The sequence below is a fragment of the Lampris incognitus genome, chromosome 21 (genome assembly GCF_029633865.1).
Source record: "Lampris incognitus isolate fLamInc1 chromosome 21, fLamInc1.hap2, whole genome shotgun sequence".
Classification (NCBI taxonomy): domain Eukaryota; kingdom Metazoa; phylum Chordata; class Actinopteri; order Lampriformes; family Lampridae; genus Lampris; species Lampris incognitus.
The window spans coordinates 11,954,163-11,980,264 of NC_079231.1; the positions used below are offsets into that span (position 1 = coordinate 11,954,163).

At 42.9% G+C, this 26,102-nt stretch overlaps 2 protein-coding genes across 6 annotated transcripts in view; both read right to left on the reverse strand.

Moving 5' to 3' along the window:
- Positions 1 to 268: 268 nt before the first annotated feature.
- On the reverse strand, positions 269 to 14,479 carry LOC130131691 (sorting nexin-4-like). The gene is made up of 14 exons (XM_056301474.1): positions 14,395 to 14,479; positions 7,508 to 7,632; positions 7,181 to 7,319; positions 6,580 to 6,729; positions 6,392 to 6,439; positions 6,032 to 6,087; positions 4,575 to 4,647; positions 4,209 to 4,270; positions 3,847 to 3,912; positions 3,577 to 3,666; positions 3,355 to 3,454; positions 2,907 to 3,052; positions 1,968 to 2,082; positions 269 to 535 (listed from the first exon to the last, which is right to left on the reverse strand). The coding sequence occupies exons 1-14, from the start codon at positions 14,476 to 14,478 to the stop codon at positions 488 to 490; spliced, it is 1,302 nt and encodes a 433-aa protein (XP_056157449.1). The 5' UTR covers position 14,479; the 3' UTR covers positions 269 to 487.
- Positions 14,480 to 17,526: 3,047 nt separating this feature from the next.
- LOC130131835 (inositol polyphosphate-4-phosphatase type I A-like) overlaps positions 17,527 to 26,102 on the reverse strand; it is a 78,524-nt gene continuing 69,948 nt past the window's right edge. For all 5 annotated transcript variants that reach the window (XM_056301614.1, XM_056301617.1, XM_056301615.1 and 2 more), the window contains one exon: positions 17,527 to 19,046. In XM_056301614.1, coding sequence (XP_056157589.1) covers positions 18,914 to 19,046 — 133 coding nt within the window. In that variant the 3' untranslated portion in view covers positions 17,527 to 18,913. The remainder of the gene's footprint in view (positions 19,047 to 26,102) is intronic.

Here is a 26,102-nt window from a genome sequence, read left to right on the forward strand (position 1 = left end):
ATTTTTACAACGTGCGCAGGTTCAACTGACACATCAGCAGTCTCTGCAGTTGAAAGCAGTCAGAAGTGTATTTGTGTACAACTATATTCACCGTTTAGTCAACATAGTCCAGTAATGTAGAAAATGACAAACCTCCACGATGCAAATCAACGTCTCAGGTTGTGTCCAACATTTAATGCCCAGCAAAGTTCCAATGAAAACCCCGAATCACACTTCAAAAATCTGCCTGCCCGCCCCCCCCCCCCAGAAACTTCCATCAGCAGTTTGCCTTCAGTTAATTTTGGTAAATTCATAAAAATTATTCACGTCTCCCAGTTTAAGAGAGTCATCAAGTCCACACAGGCCTGGATCCAGAAAAAAAAACAAGATCTGGAGGTAAGAAGCTGCAGTTTCTCCTCAAAGACCAAGAGGTTGAAACAGTTTTTTTACAAGACGCCGAGCCGCAAAATTCACCACTGATAAAACCTGCTGCAAAGCTGCTCAGCCTTTACATCTTAAGAAAACACTCTCTGGCGTTGCTCCACATTTGTATTCCCTACAGAGAGAAACACAGAGACAGCGAGCAAGATAGACAGACAGAGCAAGCAAGACAGACAAACAGAGAGAACAAGCGAGCGACAGACGGGGACAAAAAGTCAAGAGATTACACAAAGCGTTTAATTAGATCAAATCATGGCAGCTAATTTTATCAGAATCCACTGTATTGGCCAGGTGTGTCTATATGCACACGTGGAATTTGACTCCGGTACACAGCAACTTCTAGCACTTTCACACATCACACACACAAAAAGTAGTAGTAAATGGAACAACAGGACATGGAAGTGAGCACAACATTTATGTCAATACTACATGGAGTTTTGTTATGGTTTATACCTGTGACCATACTGATTATATTATATTGTCCACACTATAGCATATATACACCCATATACCACCAATCCACAACCCATCATATGTAACCCATATGACAACATTCATGCTTGATCATATGTTCATTGAGATCATTTAAGATAAAAAAAAAAGACATGTATGTTAGGGTTAATACTGCTGCCTGTGCCCCTGAGCAAGGCAATGGAAAGAAGAACTGGAGTTGGTCCCCGGGTTCTGCAGCTGCCCATTGCTGCTATACAACCCTACCCCCCCCCCCCAAAAAAAAAGTTATTAAACTTCCAAAACGGTCAAAATGGCTGGCATGGTCGTGCTAGTTTAAGACAGCAGGGTGTAGTGTTGCCTCACGAGAGCGACACAGGAACGAAGTTGTGAAATTAAATCCTGCCGTTATGTCTTAATCCATCAACCCCCTACATGTACAGTAATTTTCGTGAAAATCTGATAAATCCAAATTTTCAGCCAAAAAGAGAAAACACAAAGGGGTACTACCTTTTGTTTTTTTGGCTGAAAATGTCACATTTCTCCAATCTTCACCAAATTCTCTACACTGGTAGAGGGGGCCTAGATTGAGACAGGAGATCAGTTTGCTGATCTAAAGTTTCTTGATTGTATGACCTGTCAGGGATGCGCAACATGCAAGCAGTCAACCAATAGTCTTTGTGAAGGACCTTGATTTGTAGACTCAGGTGTGCAACCACATAGTTGGAAAGCACACGATCACACGCAAATTACAAGCGGTCATTTTAGGTAGAACTTAACTTTTTTTTGTGGTACAATTGATCTAAAACTCATTTAAAGGCAAATATATGCAATTTTACCCAATTTCCCCAAAGGGATGAATAAAGTATTCCAATTCTGATTTTAGAAGCATTCAGGGAGCAGCAGGTCTGTATCCCCCCCCCCCCCCCCCACAAAGTTATTAAACTTTAAAAATCCAAAACGGCCATAATGACCATCTTGGTCATTCTAGTACGTATGGCACCTGTCCACAACCTATCTGGACTTTTTTTTCTTAACGTTTCTTTCGTTTATGAAGGTCCTCTGTGTGTAGTGCAACACTGGGATGGATGACTGACCTTTTTACACATGCTGATTTGCATAAGGGCGAAGGTTATGAGGGCATCTCTTAGGTCCTTATCCTTCTCCTTCTTAAAGCGCTGTATGTCTAGCCAGGCCCCTTCAACATGCTCTCTGCAGGGACACACACAACCATTTGTTTTTACCAAGAATGGGCATAGGCAGACAGGTGCAGTCTGCCGATTCTGCCGTGTATTTGTGTTGAACATGCCCTGTGAAGATGTGGAATGTGCAGGTGACAAAGACCTTCCAGTAAACACATGGTCACACTGCTCCCTCTGGAGATCATTCACAGATGCTGCTTAACACTAGTTTAGAGTAGTTGTGCAGTGCAATGGGAGCTGAAAGCAGGATGTGTCATGTTATATTCACTACATCATTCATTCAACAGGTTTCCATCATGTGCATGTCACATCAAGTCTTTATCAATTAAAAATAAAAACACCTCAAGCAAGTTCAAGACCTATTTGATAGGTGTGGAGGTTTCGTCCAGTTTGTTTCCATTCAGCTTTTCTGATTAGATGATAGGATGAAAATATTTGGATAGAAACATGGATTTGTGTTCACACAAATCAAACTTGCTTCTTCATTAACTGTCTTCAACCTCTGGTTCCATGATGTTAGCGGCTCATTTTCAGTCATTTCTTTCTATCATTCAGTAACAGGCTTTTTCTTCACAAAGCCTAAACAGCAAATAGAAGCCTCAGTTGGTGTTCTTAGTCAATAAATGTCTCTTTCTTACATAGTGTATGTGTAATATTACACCATTATCAAGCTTACACTATAACTGCAAAAAAAAGATAATTAAGTCATTAATAGCAATTATCTGTAAGACCATTAATTTTCAACCAAACTTTCATGAAGGTAAGAGGAGTCTTCCAATCGATCTAGATTGGTTGTGATTATATTTGGTTGTGTTTTCACGGTTCAGGACTCACCGGCGCTCCTCTATCTTCTCCTTCACTGCCTCCTCTCCCTCACTGATCTGCTCCTCCAGGAGCTTCAGCCGGGCCTCCCGCTGCTCTGGAGCCTCCTGGCCAAACAACTTGGAGGTCATTCCTTTAAAGGAGAACGTCGGAACAATCTGAGGAGGAACACGAGACACTCCTGATTCAAACACCACCACAGCTGGACACGCATATTATCTGTATATAAATAAGAGGTACATCTCAATAATCAAATAAAACTGACACTACTTAATATGTAAAAAATAAGTGAGACCGTGAACTACTACATATGTATATAGTATGTGCAATATACAAATATGCAATGTGTAAAACTGGCACCAGACAGTTCATCCTGTAGACCGATTGTGTAAAAGAAGTAAAACAAAATAAAATAGTAAAGGGGGGGGGGTAACAGAGAGATCTGAATAACATGGCGGACCCCTGTGGCGAGCTCCTCACGCTGTGTCTTCTTGCAGAGGAGGTCCTGGGTGGCCGCCTCCAGTTCAAACTGGGTCAGCTCATGTTTCCGACACACCACCCTGCACAGACACAAGACACCACCTTTAAACCACTGCCGCAGGACTGCTGTGAAGAGCAAGCACATGTTGAGCGCATGTTCGTCGCCATTGCTTTCCTTGTGTACTTATACTGAACAGTTTACCTCAGGGCCTCAGCATAGAAGAGGTATTCTTTCAGCTGGTCGGCATAGTGCTCCTCTTCCTCCAAGATGTCGTCTATGGAGGCAGCATAGCTACGTAAAGACAACACAACACGTCTTTAACTACGCAACACACCAAACATTGCAACAACCAGATGAATCAAGATGAACTGTATTCACCCCGTTGGGAAAGTCCATCATGCATAGACAAGAAGACTTAAAACAGCATCGGTGCGAACTTGAACTACACACAAAATGGGTATCGATACTCACGCATCCATATGATGACCGGCGCTTTGTAGTCCGTCTCCCATTTCTCTCTCAATGACACTCCATTCACTGCAATGAACACACACACACACACACACACACACACACACACACACACACACACTTCAATGTCTTTTATAGGTCCATTTTAAGCCTGCTCTGTGTTGGTATTTCCATCTGGCTACATGATGTGGTCATCATGATATTCCTCTTATCAACATTATTTCTATCTGTCCACCTTTCTGCAGCTTTCTCATGTAAATGCACTGGAAGTAAGATTCAGTCGTTTCATCCCTCCTCAGGGAACTTCAGTTATGAAGATAAACTTGTGGTGTGTGTTTTCTGATACAGTCGTGGCATCGTACCTGAAGACTCGTCCATAGTTCCCATGGACCTTGTAAACACCGTACAGTCTGTCGGCCACCTTCTGAAGAGAGAAAGATGGCATCAGTCAGTTTGTTTACATGACAACCACACCCAAGTTGAAAACAGCGGCTTAGAGAGGGCATCCACCACGTAGATAAGTGTGTGTGTGTGTCTCTAACAGGCATTTTATTCTAGACATGCACAGTGCATTTACAAAATAAAAACATCACTTCTCAGAGGATTTCTACATAACTAACGGATATGGACAGAGAGACTGACATAAGCAGAAAGATAAAAATATAGACAATTTAGTTGTACGTCTGTGTGTATGTGTGCACGCACGCATGCATGCACGAGTGACTTACTGCTCGTGCTCGGAGCAGCTGAGAAGTGTGAGACTGCAGTTCATCACTGTAATGTTTCATCTCCATGAAGCGTCTGAATGATAGAAAGCACAAGTACATAGATGAATAGACAGACTGTCAAGACAGACAGACAGATAGATGGACAGATATCCCCCCCCCCCCCATTAGTTCGACTACCGTCCCAAAAGGTCTACTGAGGATGCCACTGCCCTGCACTTTGCTCTGACCCACCTTGAACTTAACACATACATCCAGATGCTGTTTATAGATTATAGCTCTGCCTTCAACACATTCATCCCTGCCAAACTAAGTACCAAACTCCTCTCCCTTGGCCTCAACCCCTCCCTCTCTTTCTAACTGGACCCTCGACTTCCTGACCAACAGACTTCAGTCTGTTAGGTTTGGTGACCACACCTCCTCCACCCTGACCCTCAGCACAGGTGCCCCTCAAGGCTGTGTTCTGAGCCCCCTCCTTTTCTCCCCCTTTACCCACGAATGTTATAGTTAAGTTTGCAGATGACACCACAGTCATTGGCCGTATCACCAACAATGACGAGACAGCCTACAGGGACGACGAGACTCAGCACCTCACATCATGGTGTACTAACAACAATCTTGTCCTCAATGTGCAGAAGACGAAGGAGCTGATTGTGGACAGGAGGTCTAGAAGCTGCAGCCATTACCCCATACACATTAATGGGGTGGATGTGGCGCATATTTCCAGCTTTAAATTCCTTGGACTCCACAACAGCGAGGACCTCTCCTGGACATTAAACACCCAGGCCCTTGTGAAAAACTCCCAACAACACCTGCATTTCCTGAGGAGTGCCCATCTATCCCCCAAAATGCTCACCAACTTCTACCACTGCACCATAGAGAACATCCTCACCAGCTGCATCTCAGTGTGGCACGGCAACTGCACCTCAGTAGACCAGAAAGCTCTGCAGCGGGTCATCAAGGCAGCCCAGCATACCACCGGTACCCAGCTCCCAGCCACAAAAGACATTTATCACAAACACTGCCTTCGAAGGGGTCTCAGCATCAGCAGAGATCCCACCCACCCCAACAATGGACTGTTCTCCCCTCTGCACTCTGGGAGGTGTTACAGGAGCCTCAGAGCCCGCACTACCAGGCTCAAAAACATCTTTCCACAAGCTGTTGCCCACCTGAACCTGGCCACCCACTGAATGTCTGTAGATATTTTTAAATATTTTGTACTCCAGCTCTTTTTTAACTTATTTTTAGCTTTTGGTCTTCATGTGTGTATATCTTATACTGTGTTTGTCTGTGTCTGTCTTGCACCATTTGGTGAAGCCATAGCCCTGATTTAATTTTTAACATGTACCTGCACATTGTTTTCAATGACAATAAACTGAATTGAATATGAATACAGGCAGACAGACTGTCAAGACAGACAGACAGATGAATAGACAGACTGCCAAGACAGACAGACTTACTTATCTGGGTTTCTCACCCTGAAGGTGGCGCTCAGCGCTCGCAGTCTGGAGTCTGCCTGTCAATAAAGATGCATTCAGTGATGTTTGGTTCACATGTGTCCCATTTGAAAACTCATATGAATGAAAGCCGACCACACAAACTAATGAAAGACAACACAACATGCCATTTCCTCAAATACAGATAAAAAAAAACAAATTCATTTTCACAGCCCTTTGTAAACTCAGTTTCCAAAGTGTAGGATAAAGGATATAACATTTGCCTTGATGACAGAAGTGAGAGTAAGAGCCAATAAATCCATGATAAACCATGAAGACCATCAGAAGAACAAAGTGAAGGGAAACAGAACAGGGTGGACGTACTTTAGCCTGGAAGCCCGTCTCATAGACCACCTCCTTCCAGCCGTGTTCCTGTCATGAAGAACAAGGTGCAGGCTTTACATTTCATCTCCCCTTCCAATACAGCTTTTAGTCTCCAGCATGTGTTTGGTACTACATCAGTAATTCAGTCATTTTACTCTGCAGACTGGAGAGACAGGATGGACATGTACCTCGGTCAGAAATCTGTAGAGAATTTCATCGCCAGAAAGAACCAGATGAGACGCCACACGCAGCAGGAAGTTCTCCAGCCCAACCCGGCGCCGTTCCACAAAGTCAGGGTCCATGTTGTCTGCCGACAGCTTGTGCCACACAAACTCGGCCTTTACCACACACACACACACACACACACACACACACACACACAAAGCATTTCTGTCAAGTAACATCGACCAGCTGTGGACATCCATGTGAAAAGAGAAGAACAGGTACTTTACCGCTAACGAGTCTAATACCACTATTATTTAAACAGCATTTTATTACCCGTGTCCTCCTCCTGCCTGCACTTTCATATCTTACAGTGTACTTATGCTAATAGTTCTGTTGTACTGGTACGTTTAAGTAAATTACTTTGTACTTCCATTCTCCTGTTCACCGCCTCTTAATGATGGAGGACACTAAATACTCAGGTTGACATGTACTCTTAAATATGATATGGTTACTATGTGGCAAATGTACTACAACTACAACTGTGACAGGATTACTATTTAGCGCGTGCAAGCATGCATTGGGAACGTAAAGCAGATGAGGCGTGCAGTCTTTATATGACGTCACCCTCTTCTCGGGCAGGGGCGGTACTATGAGGAATGGGAAAGTGACGATCAGGTAATTTCGAAGCAGCTCAAATTCACTGTATCTCCTCCACACCGAGTCCGGCGCCGGGTTCCGGCCCTCAGTGATGGCGTCCATCGATCTGTACAGACATAGCCACACCACACTTTAGTCAGCTTAGGCCATTTTTATTTACACAGTTGTGAAGAAAAACAAAACTCTAAAGCAACGACATAAAACCCATGTGACAGAGGGAAGAAAAGACAACAGGTGATGAATGAACGAATGAATGAATGAATAAGCGTGACTGTTCTGACAGCTTATCCTCACCGAGTCTCTATGAGGTACACAGTGAACGTCTCCTGCATGTTGACGGTGTTTTTGCCGCTTCTCTTCTCGGCCTCAGCGACGCTGATCTCCAACCTGCGAGCGAGACTCGAACCCCCGTCTGCCGTCTGAAAAGACATTTTTTAAGGTTTGATGTATTTTCAATTTTTGGAGGAGGCCACGTGAAACTACCTCTAATCAATGTCTATTTGGTGGGGGGGGGGTAATTGACAGTACGTCACCACCTTAACAGCCAACGTAATGTAACCCGATGAGCTATTAGAGCGCCCAGTATCATTTTACACAAAATGGTATCGTACAGATGCAGGACTTGCACACGCCCATTATCAAGCTTCCTGCTGTACAAAATATAGGCTATACAATATCGCCCAGCACAGGTTCAGTCATAACCGCACAGTACAAATTCAGTAGTATAAGAAATATCCATTCACAAACTCAGATGATGTTTAAAGTGAGACGTTTACATCATAAAGTATTATCAACCCAGTTGTATGTGCTTGACATACACCAATACACTATGTACAAAAGTATGAGGACACCTGGCCATAACACCTAAAGGAGCTTTTATGACACCCTATTCCAAATCCATAGGCATTAATATGGAGTTGGTGCCCCCTTTGCAGCTATAACAGCTTCCACTCTTCTGGGAAAGCGAACCAGAAGATCTTGGGAGTGTGTCTGGGAATTTTTGCCCATTCACCCAGAAGAGCATTTGTGAGGTCAGGCACTGATGTTGGACAAAAAGACCTGGCTCGCAATCTCCGTTGTAGTTCATCCCAAAGGTGTTTGATGGGGTTGAGGTCAGGGCTCTGTGCAAGCCAGTCAAGTTCTTCCACACCAAACTCACCCAACCATGTCATAATGGATCTTGCTTTGTGCACTGCGGCACAGTCATGCTGGAACAGACAAGGGCCCTCCCCAAACTCTTCCCACAAAGTTGGAAGCATAGAATTGTTCAAAATGTCTTGGTATGCTGAAGCATTAAGATTTCCCTTCACTGGAACTAAGGGGCCTAGCCCAACCCCATACCATTATCCCTCCTGCACCCAACTTTACAGTTGGCACAGTGCAGTCAGGCAGGTAACGTTCTCCTGGCATCCGCCAAACCCAGACTCGTCCATCAGACTACCAGAGAAGCGTGATTCGTCACTCCACAGAACACGTCTCCACTACTCCAGAGTCCAGTGGCAGCGTGCTTTACACTCCTCCATCCTCCGCTTGGCGTTGTGCTTGGTGATGTAAGGCTTGCATGCAGCCCCTCGGCCATGGAAACCCGTTCCATGAAGCTCCCGGCGCAGTTTTTGTGCTGATGTGAATGCCAGGGGAAGTCGGGGACTGTGCAGTTATTGAGTCAACAGAGCGTTGGCGACTTTTACGCACTATGAGCCTCAGCACTCGTTGGCCCCGCTGTGTGACTTTACGTGGTTTGCCACTCGGTGGCTGAGTTGCTGTTGTTCCTAAACGCTTCCACTTTTCAATAATACCACTTACAGTTGACAGTGGAATATCTAGCAGGGGAGAAATTTCACGAACTGACTTCTTGCAAAGGTGGCATCCTATGACAGTACCACGCTGGAATTCACTGAGCTGTTCAGAACGACTCGTTCTTTCACAGATGTTTGTAAATGCAGACTGCATGGCTCGCTGCTGGATTTATACACCTGTGGCAATGGGTCTGAATGAAACACCTGAATTCAATGATTAAGAGGCGTGTCCCAATTAGCTTGTTTGCAGTCACGTGATTCTGATGACGCGCGAGATTCAGATGGAGGGCAGGAAGTGAAAAGCATAATGGACGAAACGGAGCTAGTTTAGGCCGAACTGTGCTGGTTTAGACGGTATAATGAGAGGAAGGTGTAAACAGGAAGTAAGACATGTTGGGCATGATCTTATGTTATGACGAGGGATTTTTTTTTGACGAAGTGGTGACTGCACACGCGCATTATGCGACTCCGCTCCTCCCGACCGCAGACGACTTTGCGAGCCATTTTTTCCGGCGTTCTCGGTCAACCCCCCCCCCCATGAACATCAACTTTTGGTACTCAATAAAAACTCCTTGTGCTTTCTCAGTTAATGACGCCAAACATAGGCATTTCGAAAGTTTGTGATAGTGCTTCCTATGTAGAAAATCACTTCTTGCCCTCCATCTGTAGTTCGTGACGTCATAGACAAACAACCTATACTTTTCTACACATAGTGTACTTTCCATACTTACCTTTTAAAGCTAGGTCACATGGTCATTATACAGCGTGACCTAAAAGACTAACAACCAGGCAGAGGTGTAAAAACCAGGTCCAGAAAGTACAAGTCCAAACCATGTATTTGCTCCACTCACTACACCCGCGGATTCTAGTCAACACCACTCCTCAACGAGGTAGGGAAACTAGCTAATGAAATCAGCTGGTTGAGTAACATGGTTGGAGCAAATACACGGTTTGAACATTTACTTTCTGGACCTGGTTTTTACAACTCTGCGCCAGGTACCAGACCTGCAGAGGCTACAAACCAGCGGTGGGCAATCCTATCCAGAAAGGGCCGGTGTGAGTGCAGGTCTTTGTTCCAAGCAAGCAGTTATACACCTGTGTCTCCTAATCAAGTTCCTCATCAAAGACTCTACTAGTTGATTAGTGGGATCAGGTTTCTGTGTAACTGCTTGGCTGGAACAAAAACCTTCACCCACACCACACCAGCCCCTTCTGGATAAGATTGCCCACCCCTGCTAAACAATCACCCTCTGTACTGCTTATTTTCTGTCTAAACAACCCCAATAAAACGGTTACTGTGGACTGACGAACATATGCTGCTAAATCCAGTCAAGTAAGACACAATACAGCTAAGCAATACAACCACATCAAAAACAGCACAGCTTAGCTAGCTAGCTAGCTAGCTACAGGGGCAGTTCCATCAACAGTAAACCCACAGCGCGTTTCACTCACCCGGTTTGAAGAGGAAGGCCAACCTCGTCACAACAAAATAGCCGCTGCAGTTTAGCTAGCAGCTAGCTAGCTGCTCCGTGCGGACATAATTTCCTTGGTTTTAAATACAAGTCCTTTCCCCCTCGCCACACGCAGCGCTAGTTTCGGCCCTGGCTCGCCGTTGCTGCTGCAGTGGTAGTTTAGAAAAGTTTTTTTTTTTTAACTTAAAAACTCTTGTGTTGTGTTTCTCTTTGTGAGGTTGTGATAAGAATGCCCTCGACAGCCGCACGCTACTGCTTGCCAATAGTGATGGCGGTACAAAAGCAGCTCAATCTCCCGCTTAGTTTTTTGGTTTTGTCATTTCAATGACACTGACAACGCGCTATGATTTGATTGGGGCGAGGTCAAAGGGCGGCAGGGTTCCCATTTGGCCGCGTCATGACGGCCGCCTCATCTGATTGGTTAATCCTTCAACGTCTCCCCCCCCCCAAGGGAAGCCAAGTCTTTTTCTATTGCATGTTTCGTTCATGTGCAGATCAACCTCACAAAGAGAAACACAACACAAGACAACAACACGGCACTAAACAAACACTCAAGGCTCGACAAATGTCTACAGTTTTAACTGCTTTACTATTCTTCAAACCACATAATGGGTCAATACAATATCTCCATTCTATTTTAAATTGCTGTATGTGTGGATTTCTTTGGGACCACTTGCACTTATGAATATAATATTTTCCATACAACAAAGTGAGATTCAAGATAAACAGGTTTTTATAATCAGTGTCATTCTTATCACAATAAAAAATATCTCGTTTTTCCAATCGAGTAGTTGAACCAGTCAGTCTCTTCAAGAAGTACTCTATGTCGAACCAAAATAACTTAACACACTTATGGTCTCTGGATCCTGAAAGCACCTGGTTTACAGGATCAATCCCACGTATCATCTTACATGAAACTTCTCTGCTTTTGTTGGTGACACAATATTTCTTATTGAACTTCCAGACTGACTTCCAACTAATATTTTCACATTTAGAGTTGCTGAATGATTTGGCAAGAGGGGTTGTGCACCCCTGACAAAGTATCCTAATGTGACTGTTAGAACATGTTCTGTCTGTGACGTTTATGCCCTCTAACATAGGGACACAATTCAGCTGTGGGGTAATATCAAACATGTCAGTTCCTTGCATTCATCTTAAAAGACCAGATGATATCACATTAAACTACACTAACTTCTTTTTGGAGTAACTGGAAATCCGTAATTGTTTAGAAATTCTGCATAGGTACATAAATGTCCGCTTTCATTTAATAATTGTGTCACCAACAAAATATCTTTTTTAACCCAGCTATCAATAAATCATGTTTTATTTTTAAATTTGATATCTTTATTGTTCCAAATTGAACATTTGTGGGGAGAAAAGTTGTGATTATACATGAGTAACCAGGACATTAATGCTTGCTTATGGTAGTTAGATAGTTTCACAGGGAGCTTAGTTATATCAAAATTGCATTGCAGGAGAAATTTGACACCACCTAGCTTTTCAAAAATTAGTTCTGGAATACTAAACCATAATTTATCTTTTCCTTGGATATAATTTTTAAGCCACTTGACCTTGAATGTAGTATCGGAAGTACCAAAATCTAAGACATTAAGTCCCCCTTCACAATATGGGTTACATATCACCCTCTTTTTAAAATAATGGGGTCTATTCCTCCAAACAAACTTAAAGAGCATAGTATCAATTTTTTTGATTAATTTCTGCAGGATATCTATGACCATCGTAGTATATACCAATCTTGATAACCCTTCACTTTTAGTTAATAATACACATCCTTCTAATGAAATATATCTTAATAACCAAATATCAAATTTCTTTTTAATCTTTTCAACCAGTGGCTTAAAATTCAATTCCACCCTTTCATTTGGATTTTTACATATTTTGACACCCAAATATGACATGACATCTTTCACGGGAATACCACATGTTTCAAACAAATCATTCGGCCTGTCCTTCAGAGCAACAAGGTCACATTTTTTAACATTTAAAGTTAGACCTAATACCAAGGAGAATGCACCAAGACAATCAATAGCTTTTTAACTTCTTTTTCATCCTGTAAAAACATTGTTGTATCATCTGCTAATTGACAGCATTTTAATTCTTTCCCAGCTATTTGGATACCTTTGAAATGGTTTTAGTTGATGTGAAGCACCATTGCTGGCATGACTAACAGAAATAAGAAGGGAGCAGCTGGATCCCCTTGTTTAATCCCTCTGCCAATATTAAATCTAGACGTGGTACCAAATGGTAATTTAACTGAGCTATTACATCCTTCGTATGATGTCTGAACTGCACATTTAAAATAACTTTGTCCAATAGTAATCCATATACAAAATATAGCTACTGTCGTTAATGAACTCGTAATCAATCAAATCTAAAATTAGGTGAACATTAATACTTATGTGTCTTCCACTCATAAATCCAGATTGACAGTCATCAATAATTGTATTGACACATAACTTGAGTCTTTGAGCAAATATAAGAGCAAACAGTTTAGCATCATTGTAGATTAAGGTTATAGGCCTCCAATTTTCAATCATCAATGGATCTTTATCTGGCTTGGGTATTAAGGAAATAAGCCCTTGAGACAAAGTAGGGGGTAGCTTCCCAGCCCCAATTCCCTCCTAAAATACACATAAAGCAAATCCAGAAATGTCGTCTTGAAACACTTTACAAAATTCACACATTAGGCCATCATTCCCAGGGGATTTCTTATTTTTTAATTTAGAGATATTGTCTTTTAGTCCTTCTAAAGTTATATTCTGGTCACACATATTTTTTGAATCCTCATCTATAGCCTTTGCCCTCTCCCTTATGGAGGAAAAATAAAGATGCATCACAAAAATAATTCCTCTTGGTGTACAATTTTTCATAAAATGTTTTAACAAAACAAGAGATATCTTTTGGATTTTCGGAAATGTGGTCGTTAATATTGAGTTGGATCAGGGAGGAAGGTTCTGCATTGCGTTTTTCCAAATTCAAACAATATTTTGTATTCTTTTCTCCTTCTTCCAACCATTTCCTCCTAGATCTAACAGAAGCTCCTCTTGCCCTATCTTCATGAGTTTGCTCTTATGAAGCCAACTCACATGACTACGGACACAGTAGGGGTGCAATACAGCGTTTCACCACACAGATTGACTGACATTCACCACGTGTTAACGTCTAGAGGGGCGCTGTTTCGCTCATACTAAATAAGAAATGGGGAGGAGAAGGCACCAACAGCACAGAGCCACCGACACTGTCTGGTGTTTTTATTAAAATGACAACTGCAGTCTGATTCCCACCGACAGAGAAGTGGGTTCGAGTCCCAGGATGACAAACCCGAGACGAGACAAGCCGAGAACATCTGAACAGAAGTTTCCCTTTTTGGCCCTTTTCTTCTTGTCGGGACGTTTATCTGTGCACTTTCAGCACACTGCATTTTAATGTACAAAATGTGTTTGATCACCGAAGTTGGATTTTTTTGGCTTTGTTTTCGTACTGCTCCCCCCCCCCCCTCCGCGAATGCATGTAACTTTACTGTAGCGGCATACCCCCCCCCATCCCTCCGCCCCCCCCCCCCCAGCTGACGCTGATTTCAGCACGCTTCGCTTCTATCGGTTTGCTGTAGAATTGCATGTGGGTGTGTGTTTAAAATACGAAACAATACAAGTTTGGGAAATGGCGTCGTCGTCGAAACAGCCTGGATGTACTTGCTGTGGCTCCACGCCAGCTAATGGGGTCTAAACATGTTCGCAGCGCGTTTGCAAATGTGGCGACACATCGGCAGCGTGTCCGGCACGCAGCCCGTGTCGCTCTGAAATGGGACGAAGGACCTCGTGCTCTGTGAGGTAGCACACACAGACCGACCGTTTATAAACGCCACAGCACCGAATCCGGTTCGGGACGTTACCGTGCTCCTCCGACTTCTCCCCATTTCGTCTCCTGGATCCTTTGGGTTGAGGTCGTCCGTCGTTTCCTTCTCATCCTCCGCCATCCTCCCCTCCTGGTGCTGATGAGGAGGAGCTGGGTGCGCACGCGCAGAGCGGTAGAAACCATCAAATGGTGAAAATCGCCTGAAACTGTTGGTACGTCCGACATCACGCTTGTCATTTTATACCGATGCTGGGGTTAGTACTGATGCTGGGGTTAGTACTGATGTTGGGGTTAGTACTGATGCTGGGGTTAGTACCCATGCTGGGGTTAGTACCCATGCTGGGGTTAGTACTGATGCTGGGGTTAGTACTGATGTTGGGGTTAGTACCCATACTGGGGTTAGTACCCATGCTGGGGTTAGTACTGATGTTGGGGTTAGTACCCATACTGGGGTTAGTACCCATACTGGGGTTAGTACTGATGCTGGGGTTAGTACCCATGCTGGGGTTAGTACTGATGCTGGGGTTTAGTACCGATGCTGGGGTTAGTACCGATGCTGGGGTTAGTACTGATGCTGGGGTTAGTACCCATGCTGGGGTTAGTACTGATGCTGGGGTTAGTACCCATGCTGGGGTTAGTACTGATGCTGGGGTTAGTACTGATGCTGGGGTTTAGTACCGATGATGGGGTTAGTGCCGATGCTGGGGTTAGTACCCATGCTGGGGTTAGTACCGATGCTGGGGTTAGTACCGATGCTGGGGTTAGTACCGATGCTGGGGTTAGTACCGATGCTGGGGTTAGTACCCATGCTGGGGTTAGTACCGATGCTGGGGTTTAGTACCGATGCTGGGGTTAGTACCCATGCTGGGGTTAGTACCGATGCTGGGGTTAGTACCGATGCTGGGGTTAGTACCGATGCTGGGGTTAGTACCCATGCTGGGGTTAGTACCGATGCTGGGGTTAGTACCGATGCTGGGGTTAGTACCGATGCTAGGGTTAGTACCCATGCTGGGGTTAGTACCGATGCTGGGGTTAGTACCGATGCTGGGGTTAGTACCCATGCTGGGGTTAGTACCCATGCTGGGGTTTAGTACCCATGCTGGGGTTAGTACCGATGCTGGGGTTTAGTACCGATGCTGGGGTTTAGTACCGATGCTGGGGTTTAGTACCGATGCTGGGGTTAGTACCGATGCTGGGGTTTAGTACCGATGCTGGGGTTTAGTACCGATGCTGGGGTTAGTACCCATGCTGGGGTTAGTACCCATGCTGGGGTTAGTACCGATGCTGGGGTTTAGTACCGATGCTGGGGTTTAGTACCGATGCTGGGGTTTAGTACCGATGCTGGGGTTAGTACCCATGCTGGGGTTAGTACCAATGCTGGGGTTTAGTACCGATGCTGGGGTTTAGTACCGATGCTGGGGTTTAGTACCGATGCTGGGGTTTAGTACCGATGCTGGGGTTTAATACCGATGCTGGGGTTAGTACCGATGCTGGGGTTAGTACCGATGCTGGGGTTTAGTACCGATGCTGGGGTTTAATACCGATGCTGGGGGTTAGTACCGATGCTGGGGTTTAGTACCGATGCTGGGGTTTAATACCGATGCTGGGGTTTAATACCGATGCTGGGGTTTAATACCGATGCTGGGGTTTAATACCGATGCTGGGGTTTAATACTGATGCTGGGGTTTAATACTGATGCTGGGGTTAGTACCGATGCTGGGGTTTAGTACCGATGCTGGGGTTTAGTACCGATGCTGGGGTTAGTACCCATGCTGGGGTTAGTACCCATGCTGGGGTTAGTACCGATGCTGGGGTTTAGTACCGATGCTGGGGTTTAGTACCGATGCTGGGGTTTAGTACCGATGCTGGGGTTAGTACCCATGCTGGGGTTAGTACCCATGCTGGGGTTAGTACCAATGCTGGGGTTTAGTACCGATGCTGGGGTTTAGTACCGATGCTGGGGTTTAGTACCGATGCTGGGGTTTAATACCGATGCTGGGGTTAGTACCGATGCTGGGGTTAGTACCGATGCTGGGGTTTAGTACCGATGCTGGGGTTTAGTACCGATGCTGGGGTTTAATACCGATGCTGGGGGTTAGTACCGATGCTGGGGTTTAGTACCAATGCTGGGGTTTAGTACCGATGCTGGGGTTTAATACCGATGCTGGGGTTTAATACTGATGCTGGGGTTTAATACTGATGCTGGGGTTTAATACCGATGCTGGGGTTTAATACTGATGCTGGGGTTAGTACCGATGCTGGGGTTTAATACCGATGCTGGGGTTTAATACCGATGCTGGGGTTTAATACCGATGCTGGGGTTTAATACTGATGCTGGGGTTTAATACTGATGCTGGGGTTAGTACCGATGCTGGGGTTTAGTACCGATGCTGGGGTTTAATACCGATGCTGGGGTTAGCACTGATGCTGGGGTTAGTACCGATTCTGGGGTTTAGTACCGATGCTGGGGTTTAATACTGATGCTGGACGTGTGTACTGTAAAAACTGGAATTTAAAACTGTTATGATTCACTTCCTACTTCTGAAGTTCTCCATATGAACTTAACGTTTGCTCCGACAATTCCAGATGAATATATATCCATAAACACTCTGCTGACATGATGTAGCCTTCGTCATGTCTGAAACAGCTCATCATATATCCGATATGCGTGTTACAAATTTCAGCCACCAGGTGTCGCTCAATGGCCGCAGCTTCATTATGGAGCTTTATCACGTCAATACAGAAGAATCTGTAGGTTGTATTTTGGTCTTTTACATTTTATTTCAATGACTATTTTTTTTCTTTTTCATTTATTATTTCCTTTATTTTTCCTTTATTAATTTATATATATTTTTTCAATGATTTCATTTCAATGACCGCTGGGAAAGACTCCAGCATCCCCGCGACCCTGAGAGCAGGATAAGCAGTTTGGATAACAGATGGAGGGATGGATGGATGGATGGATTACATTTTATTTCCATCAACGTTTTCATCCCACTCATCATTTGTCCAACTGTCCATTTCATGGAGCCCAAGAAAGTGCCGTAAGACATAATTTATATACTCTTTTCTACTGTATGTGATGTTTTTCTACTTTTCGTTCAAGTGTACCTCGGTGATAAATGATAAACTGAATTTAAAAATGCACATAATGGCAAAATTTGCAGATTTGTCAAAATATGTATTGTCATGTAATATACAACTCAATTATGAACAGACATAGTGACAGCTTCATCTGTAACATACGCTGGTTTAAAGCTTACACAAGGAAACAAGGACAAGTACTCTCTCAGCTTCCATCTGTGTCCACATCCATTTAACAAGAGCAACTTTATTATGTGTTCTGCTCAGTTTTCCCATCTACATCTGACATGGCGGTGCAGTGGTGTGCAGTTGTACAGATACCGTCCTGTGGTATATATATATATATATATGTGATATAAATGCAGATAAATACTGAGTTTGGAGACAGTTAAAACAGTCTGGGACCATATGACAGTACAGATAGAATGACAAAAACACAACTGGCCTCATTTTAACACAGAATTAATGGTCGCCTTTTAAATGAGCTCAGTTCCTAGCAAAGAGTCTTACCTACCAAACCAACTCTGATGCCCTGATGCTTAAAGCTGTGTAATAATCCTTAAATGCTGTTTTCTATTCTGCATTTCTATTCCATCTGCTTGTCAAAGTGGAATCAGGTCACACTTGGTTAGCACTCTGAATAAAAATGCACATTAGCCAGGAAGATGAGCAATCATAGTAAGAATCTAACATCCTGACACTTCTTGATATCTTACAAAATAAATGTAAATATCGGTTGCTTAATAAACTATACAAATAGAAGGCCTACAAATATACAAATAAAAGACTATGTTCCTACAGTGTTGGTGCAAGAGACTAACATACAGAAGTCCTACAGGTGGGACGGTGTCATGTGATTTAAACCTCAAGAAATGCTTTGGGGAGTTGGTTTGTTTTGTGCAATTCATTCCATTTTAATTATTTTTACAAGCTTATTTAGGATTTTCTTCCTATCTGTGAAGTTCTCGGGCAGGCAGACATCATTGCATAAACATGTCAGACTTCAGATGTCTGGATAACTTGATTGTACATTCAACACACAACAACATGTGAGTTGACATTTTTCCACTTCATGGAGATTGTTACACTGAAATACGATGTAAAAGTGACTGTAGATGTATGTCTGTTGCATGGGAAAACATCAACATACTGAAATAATGCATATAGAGAATATGACATAAACAACCAATACAGTACTGAATGTTAAGATAGTGATTTTTGGTGGGGACAATATTGGTACGATGATCCATCCTGCCATCAACACGTGGAACATCCTGCTGGCCCGACTGCAGCCCTCACAGGGACAGTAGATATGCTATGAAATGTCGACTTTGTCCAAGTTGTCCCATTAAACTGCAGCTTCACAGAAAAGGGTGACTACAACTACCCCGTCTAACCTCAACCTCCCAAAACAGAGGTCTTGTTGTCCAATCATACTAAGCTGCTCCAGTTCAGTGTGTCACATTGTCCAATCAGGTTTCAACCTTCCCAAAGGTTCCGTCCGGCGGCCGGTAGTATCTGGGGAAGGCTTTGAGCTGCAGCGAGTTGAAGGCGTACTTCCGACAGCCGACATTCTTCATGGTGTTCTCCCGTCTACAGCCCTCACTGCGAAGGAAGGAAGGAAGGAAGGGAGGGAGGGAGGGAGGGAGGGAAGCAAGAAAAAAGAAAAGGGAGGAGGAGGAGGAGGAGGAGGAAGATGAGAGGGACAGCGCATTTGCAGACAGAGTGAAAGTAAAAAAACAACAAAAAAAGTGTTGGTTAAAATGCACAACAGTCAAAAAAGTGTTACGGGTGCAAACCGTAAGAAAAATAATTCACTTGAACGAAAACAAAGACTAATGGACAAAACATGAGGATGGAAGAATGATGGATAGAGATGACGCTGGCCTGCTGCCCTTTGTTGAGACATTTCAAGTAATTAATGTCTCAGTAGTGAGGTCAGTAAACCAGGAAGGTGAGCGTACAGACGTGCATGGTAACATACAGAGCATCACATGTGAGACCAGGTCCCGAGGAAAGTGTGAACCCTGACAGCAATGCTGCAATAATTCATCTGTAAAGAAAATGCTCATGTGGACAGATAGGTGTCTCTCTAAAGCCGGGACGAGAGCTAACCTGAAAGGAAAACCTCCTTGTAAAGAGTTTCATACAATTAAGTTTGACATCTTTGTAAATCAGCAGCTGAATTACACACACATGAAGTCTGAGCAGCACAGATCACTGATTCAACATGTCACATTTCACAGGTGAAAACAGGAAGACGTTTATTAAAGCCTGGATTTTAAGGTACAACGACTGCATTTGTTCCAGCTAATACAAAACAATGAGGATGGCGTACAGCATTGCACACACGGCCGAATTAAAACCTTTTCTTCTGACTCGGCTGACTTGAAATCAGTCTGAGGATTTTCACCAGCAACTCGTTTGAATCAGAACCGGTGGACAGAGACTGTTCCCAGGTCAGAGGTGAACACCATTTTGACTAGAGAACCTGTTACCACAACACGAGTCATTATAACAGGAAAAATAAAGTACAAAGACACACAATTAGCCAAAACATACAGTAGAAGCCAGAGCGGCCTCCATGTAAAGTGACAAGAGGATTACGGCCCGACCACCACCACATGACCTATAATCTGCTGTACAGTAAACAGCTAGCTAGCTTTAGCATCAAGACATACAAGCATTTAAATGTACAGAGATAGAAATATATTCTCTGATGCATAGGAATACGACTATAAAAATCTCTATAGGATCCAAAAAAAGACAATTCGAAGAGGCAAAACTTGAGTCCAGAGTCGCATTTCAAGGAAAAGAAAAACTGTATTGAATGAGGCTTGACGAAGCTTTAGGGACATTCAAAATAATCACCTGTATTACTTACCAAGTAACTTCTAGAAACATCATTAGTAATTATTTCTAATGAGCAATGCTTTATATCATTAACGTTAACATACTGACCCAGATGGATCTGTCCTTTAGACAAGTTTCATTACTTGAAAAACAACACAATAATAATCACATTTACTACCATGTTTATGTTAGCACTATTTCTAACCAGCAGGGGGCGTAGTGACAATGTCACTGTTTTACAGATTGACTGTACTTGTTATAAATCTCACATCAGTCCTCGGGCTGCAAATTTAACGTCATGCAAAACTGAAGTCAAACTGATCCAGAACATAAGAGCCATGTCTCAGAGACTCGTGGGCAAATCGAGGTAGTTTCACACGGTAAAACAAGATTTACAACATTCATATCACACATCATTAAAAAAAAAATCAAAACCAAAAAATAAACATTATGCACATGGACAAGTTGATGCAAAATTCATTACAAGTAAAATAAACTATGTCAAAGAGAACAGAGAGACTATATGTGACTGTGCGTGTGTGTTGTGTGCATGTGTGTGTGTGTGTTCATACTCGTGCAGAATGTGTGTTTAGGGGTCACAGGGAAAATAGGAGAAACTCTCCTAGGAGTCTATTTTGGTCTGATCCACTTCTTTACTGGGTCGTTTTAAATGACGTTCAGTCTCTCTGTTCTCTGGAGGTGACAGATGTCCATTTACATATTCACAACAGTTCTGGAGACGGATTTTAAACTGTCAACCATTTAACCCATTTCTTAACTCAGCTTGAAGACTTTGCTCAACACTGCATGATAAGAAAATATACATATTAATATACATATAATATGCATATTAATGGTCAAACTGATTTACCACAAGCGTGACATCCTGTCAGTGTATGACTTATGTTAATGCTACAGGTGAAATACGAGTCGGCCATAAAGATGATGAAGATTTGCTGGAAACTGAAGAATGCGACTCAACAATTCCACATGTCAACTCTTTACCAGAGCTTAGTGAAACTCTTTCACTTTTCTAAACCTTAAATTAACATCTTTGACTTTACTGATTCATCCAAACTGTAAACGCTCATCGTTTCTGAAAGTAAACCCAGTTCTTTCAAAACCAGAGTCTAAGCTAAGTTGCTAAAAAAATTGAATAAATAAATAAATAAAACAAAACAAGGAAAATAAAGACGTTGACTATTTACATATAAAACAACAATGCCCAATAAACTATGTTCTCTGACCAAACTCAACTTTCAAAACTACAATATCTATCATAATAATTTATGTTTATCATAACAAACTTTAATAAATCTAATCATTTTAAAAACCACAGATTATTTTCGTATTGCATGTCTATCAAACCTTAATCCAGCAAATTATTCATCAGCAAACCAGCTTGAACGTAAAATGAGCCCCTAAGCTTTGGCAAACAGCTACTTACTTGTACAAACTCTGCTGTGAACCGACAGGAAATATAACGCCAACATAACACCAAAAGCGAGTACAGAACGGTAAAATAGTGCATAACTGATTTAAACACCATTCATCTGGAGGATGCTTTCATCCAAAGTGCCTTACCGTATAAAGTCACATCCATTCTTAGGATGGGTGACCTCAATGCAAACCTGACCTTTAACCCCTTAACCTAATCATTAACCCAAAAAATATTCCTGCCACGCATCACTTAATGCGCTATAGACTGTTGTGTAATTGTAATATCTACCGATATACGTACACCCTTGTCTCACACTCCACAGCATCCACACAGAATTCAGACGACAAGCACATACACTAACGTGTCCTGACCCCACGTCACCCCCAGTAAAGCCATGCTGCTATTGATACAGGCCATTAACTGCAGTCACACATTTTATAAAAACAATCCTACGTTCTCACACCTCAGCTTTAGGAAGCTCTGGGACAAGTGCAAGTTTTGTATGTTAACTGAGAGCAGATTACCATTTTAATGTCTTCAAACAAAGTGTTAAATACTTTTCTTCTGATAAATGCCAATCGGTTGGAATAAATTCACTTTTTCCTCGATGCATTCCAAGACTCTTGAGTCAGAAGACACCTTGAAACAAATGAAGTGCTTATTTCAAAACACTGATGATGAATTTAGGACATTTTTAGGACAAGAGACACCGCTTTGGAGTAGATATTAAATTACCCCAAAAGTGGCCATATTTTCCCTTTAGAAAAAAGAAGTAAGAAAATTCAGACTCGGTGATATTATCAACCTACCTGATAGATGTCATTCATGGTATATTCCTAATTTCATTAGAGTGGAAGCAGAATAATGTTTGACAACACCAGTATCATTTTTACACCAGTCTTTACCGTTGATAACCAGTATTACCACATGTTCCCACTAGAGGGGGTCATGTGGTAGAATGAACAGTGATGGCATCTATCATCTCTGATAAGTGATCTGATGATCTGCATGTAATAGCATATTTATTTTGCCAAGTCACCAAAATATAGCATTAATATGTTTAAATTGATATCTGCCCAATGACTGCTGGGATAGGCTCCAGCCTCCCCGCAACCCTGAGCAGGATAAGCAGTTTGGATAATGGATGGATGGAAATTGATATCCGGCGACTGCAAAGCGCCAACACCATACGTCACCAGGAAAACCACCTGGTGATAAACCGAATTCAGCAAAAGAATGTAAATAAATGCTGACCTGCCTTTTTAGAAAGATAGATCCGAAAAAATAGATTTGCCTGCTAGAAAACCAGACAGAAGTATTTGGCACAAGCATTCATACATTCTTCATTCCCTGTTTATCCTATAGCTTAACTGCAAATTGTCAAAAATTTCTCTTAAGAAAAAAAAAACCAACACCAAAATGAACCTTCAATCTACAATTCATGTGACTCTATAAAGCTAACATTCAGCACTGATCAGTCTGATAACAACTGTTCCAACTGCAACACAATCTTCTGAGTAAATGTAAACACGTATTTACCAATCTGATAAATGCTCTATAATGTGCAGAACCTAAACACATTTCCACCGAATATCCTACTTTCATACATTCCCGATCAAGCCGATCAGAAACTGTTTTCTGAAAACAAAGTTTGAGCCGCGTCTACTGGCGAGACGGAGCTGATCTTCATACTCTTCACTGCATCGACAAAACAACGGAGAACAGATGTGGACCGGCTTACTGGTTTACTCTGGTCTGACACAATGGGACCAATTCAACCATGTAATTAAGAACTACCTGTGAGGGTCAAACTCAAGGTAGAAAAAAAGCAAAAAAGTAGAAGTAACTTGAGGGATTACAGCAGCGGCTGCAGTAACACACCAATGCAACCGACTTCATACAGCCCCAGTTTCTGCTACACCACATGACGTTTGAACCAAATCTAATTTAAATCCTCATTAACAGGACTGACAACTGAGGGACATTTTTCTTGACAATGTTAAGATGTTTTCCCCTCAACAACAGAACCACAACTGAATCCTTATATGAAGAAAGAGTTTAAGAAACCAGAATTTCCCAAAATAATGTGGACAGTATTAAATCTCCATGTTTCCACAGACATTTATCTTTGATTCCCTGGTAGACTTCATGGATGCATGTTGCTGCATGTCGGCCCAGCCAGTAACACCAGTAACACCAGTAACAACCAAGCCACATCTGCAGCAAAGTGCACTAGCCAAAACAGAAGCGAAAAGCTGCTCTCTGCTATCAACAGAAAGTAGGAAGATCAAAAAAGGCAAAACTCTACCTGGCAAAGCAGCAATTATGCTCATTTTTGAACAAAAAAAACAAAACAACTATCCTCCTCTTTAGGCTGTACCGAATGTCACTTTTTACATTCCAAACTTCTACCGAGGTTTTCAAATGAAGCGTCGAATGTCTGTTGTCATATTTTATGAAAATCTTCCAACAAAATCCTCAATTTGAATAAAATGATTCATTGGATTAAATAAACAGTCTTTTTTCTTTTTTGGATTTTCCCCCTTTTTCTTCCCAATTGTACTTCGCCAATTACCCCACTCTTCCGAGCCGTCCCGGTCGCTGCTCCACCCCCTCTGCTGATCCGGGGAGGGCTGCAGACTACCACAGGCCTCCTCCCATACATGTGGAGTCACCAGCCGCTTCTTTTCACCTGACAGTGAGGAGTTTCACCAGGAGGGTGTAGCGCGTGGGAGGATCACACTGTTCCCCCCCAGTTCCCCCTCCCCCCTGAGCAGGCGCCCCAATCGACCAGAGGAGGTGCTGGTGCACTGACCAGGACACATGCCCACATCCGGCTTCCCACCCACAGACACGACCAGTTGTGTCTGTAGGGACACCGACCAAGCCGGAGGTAACACAGGGATTTGAACCACCGATCCCCATGTTGGTAGGCAACGGAATAGACCACCACACTACCCAGACACCCCAAATCTTTTTTCATTAAATTAACGTTCTTTAATGAATATAACTCACCAGTTTCGTCAACACAGATGTAGGCTAATCCAATAAGGGCATAAAACTATGAAATAATACTCACGCCCTGAGGCTGAGAGCAACACCATGCTACCACAGAAACGCCAATAAAACCACAACAGTTCAAATTAAAGAGTTTGCCTTTACTTATTTTTTTTTACTCAATATCTGAATAGTCTGGTGATGCAGGTTGGTGTGACCGACACTCACTCGTGCAAAGGACGAGGGCGGTTACCGTGGTAACAATGTCAAAGACTGATACGTCACTGGTTTAAACAGCATGAATAGACACGCAAAAAGCTGCGCAGCACTAGAATGCTGATTTAGAATTCTAGTGTCAACGTTATGAATGAAGTTTCCAGGCGTCAAACTATTCGGTACAGCCCTCGGCCACGTGTCATGAATTATTATCTATGGAAGACATCAGAAAACCCAACCAACTTAAACATAGGACAACTAAAACACAGGACACAACTGAAACTAGCTGGTCTTTAGCGCAAAGCTCAAGAGAAAAACTGAAATCCAATCAATCATAATGGCTGCCACTACTAATAATGACTTTTCTGAAAACAGGGTCTGTAATCTGTGTATTTATAAGTGCATTCACAACAACTGATGCTGCATACCTGTGAGATCTATCTCACACAAACCCTCACTGTGTATTCCACTATAGAGATTTTGGTGACACACAGTTTAATACGATAAGGAGTAAGGCAGGGTTGCTCACTGACGAGACAAGTCACAAACCACACATATAGACCTTAGCCCTGCCCACTTGGTTTCAGAGCCAATGGTCAGGTAACCCCAGCAGGCGGGGAGAATTTGGGAGAGGATGCTGTCCATTGGTGGCAGAGGCAGTCAGTTGAGAATGAGTGACATGTAAACGTCCAGCAGGAGCCCCATCAGAGAAATGAAAGGACTTCACATGGTTCCAAGGCCTTTGCGACATTTTCCCAGATGTATATACAGGGTTACCACAAGGTTTCAGTTTCAATATTCTCTGTTCCCCAAATCCTAATTTGCGTAAATGAAGTTTGAGAAATACAGAAGACTGACAGACAGTTCAGACTTCATGTTTTGGGGCTGGATAATTGTTCTTCAATCTTTTCCTGCCATTTCTGCCTCAAACTTTGCAAGACCTGAAAATTATTAGATTCCTTTCCAGACTTTCAACACCTGTGTGGAGAACCTGCAAAAAGAAATGAGTGAGTGGCTGTCGCCGTCTTCTTTGCTGACTGACACACTGAACGCCTGTTCTGACTGTTGTCCACACAGAGACAGTCTGGTCAAAGGTAGATTGAGAGAAGGGCCCAGTAATTTGATATGGAGCACAGTGCCTGTGCAGAGCCCTC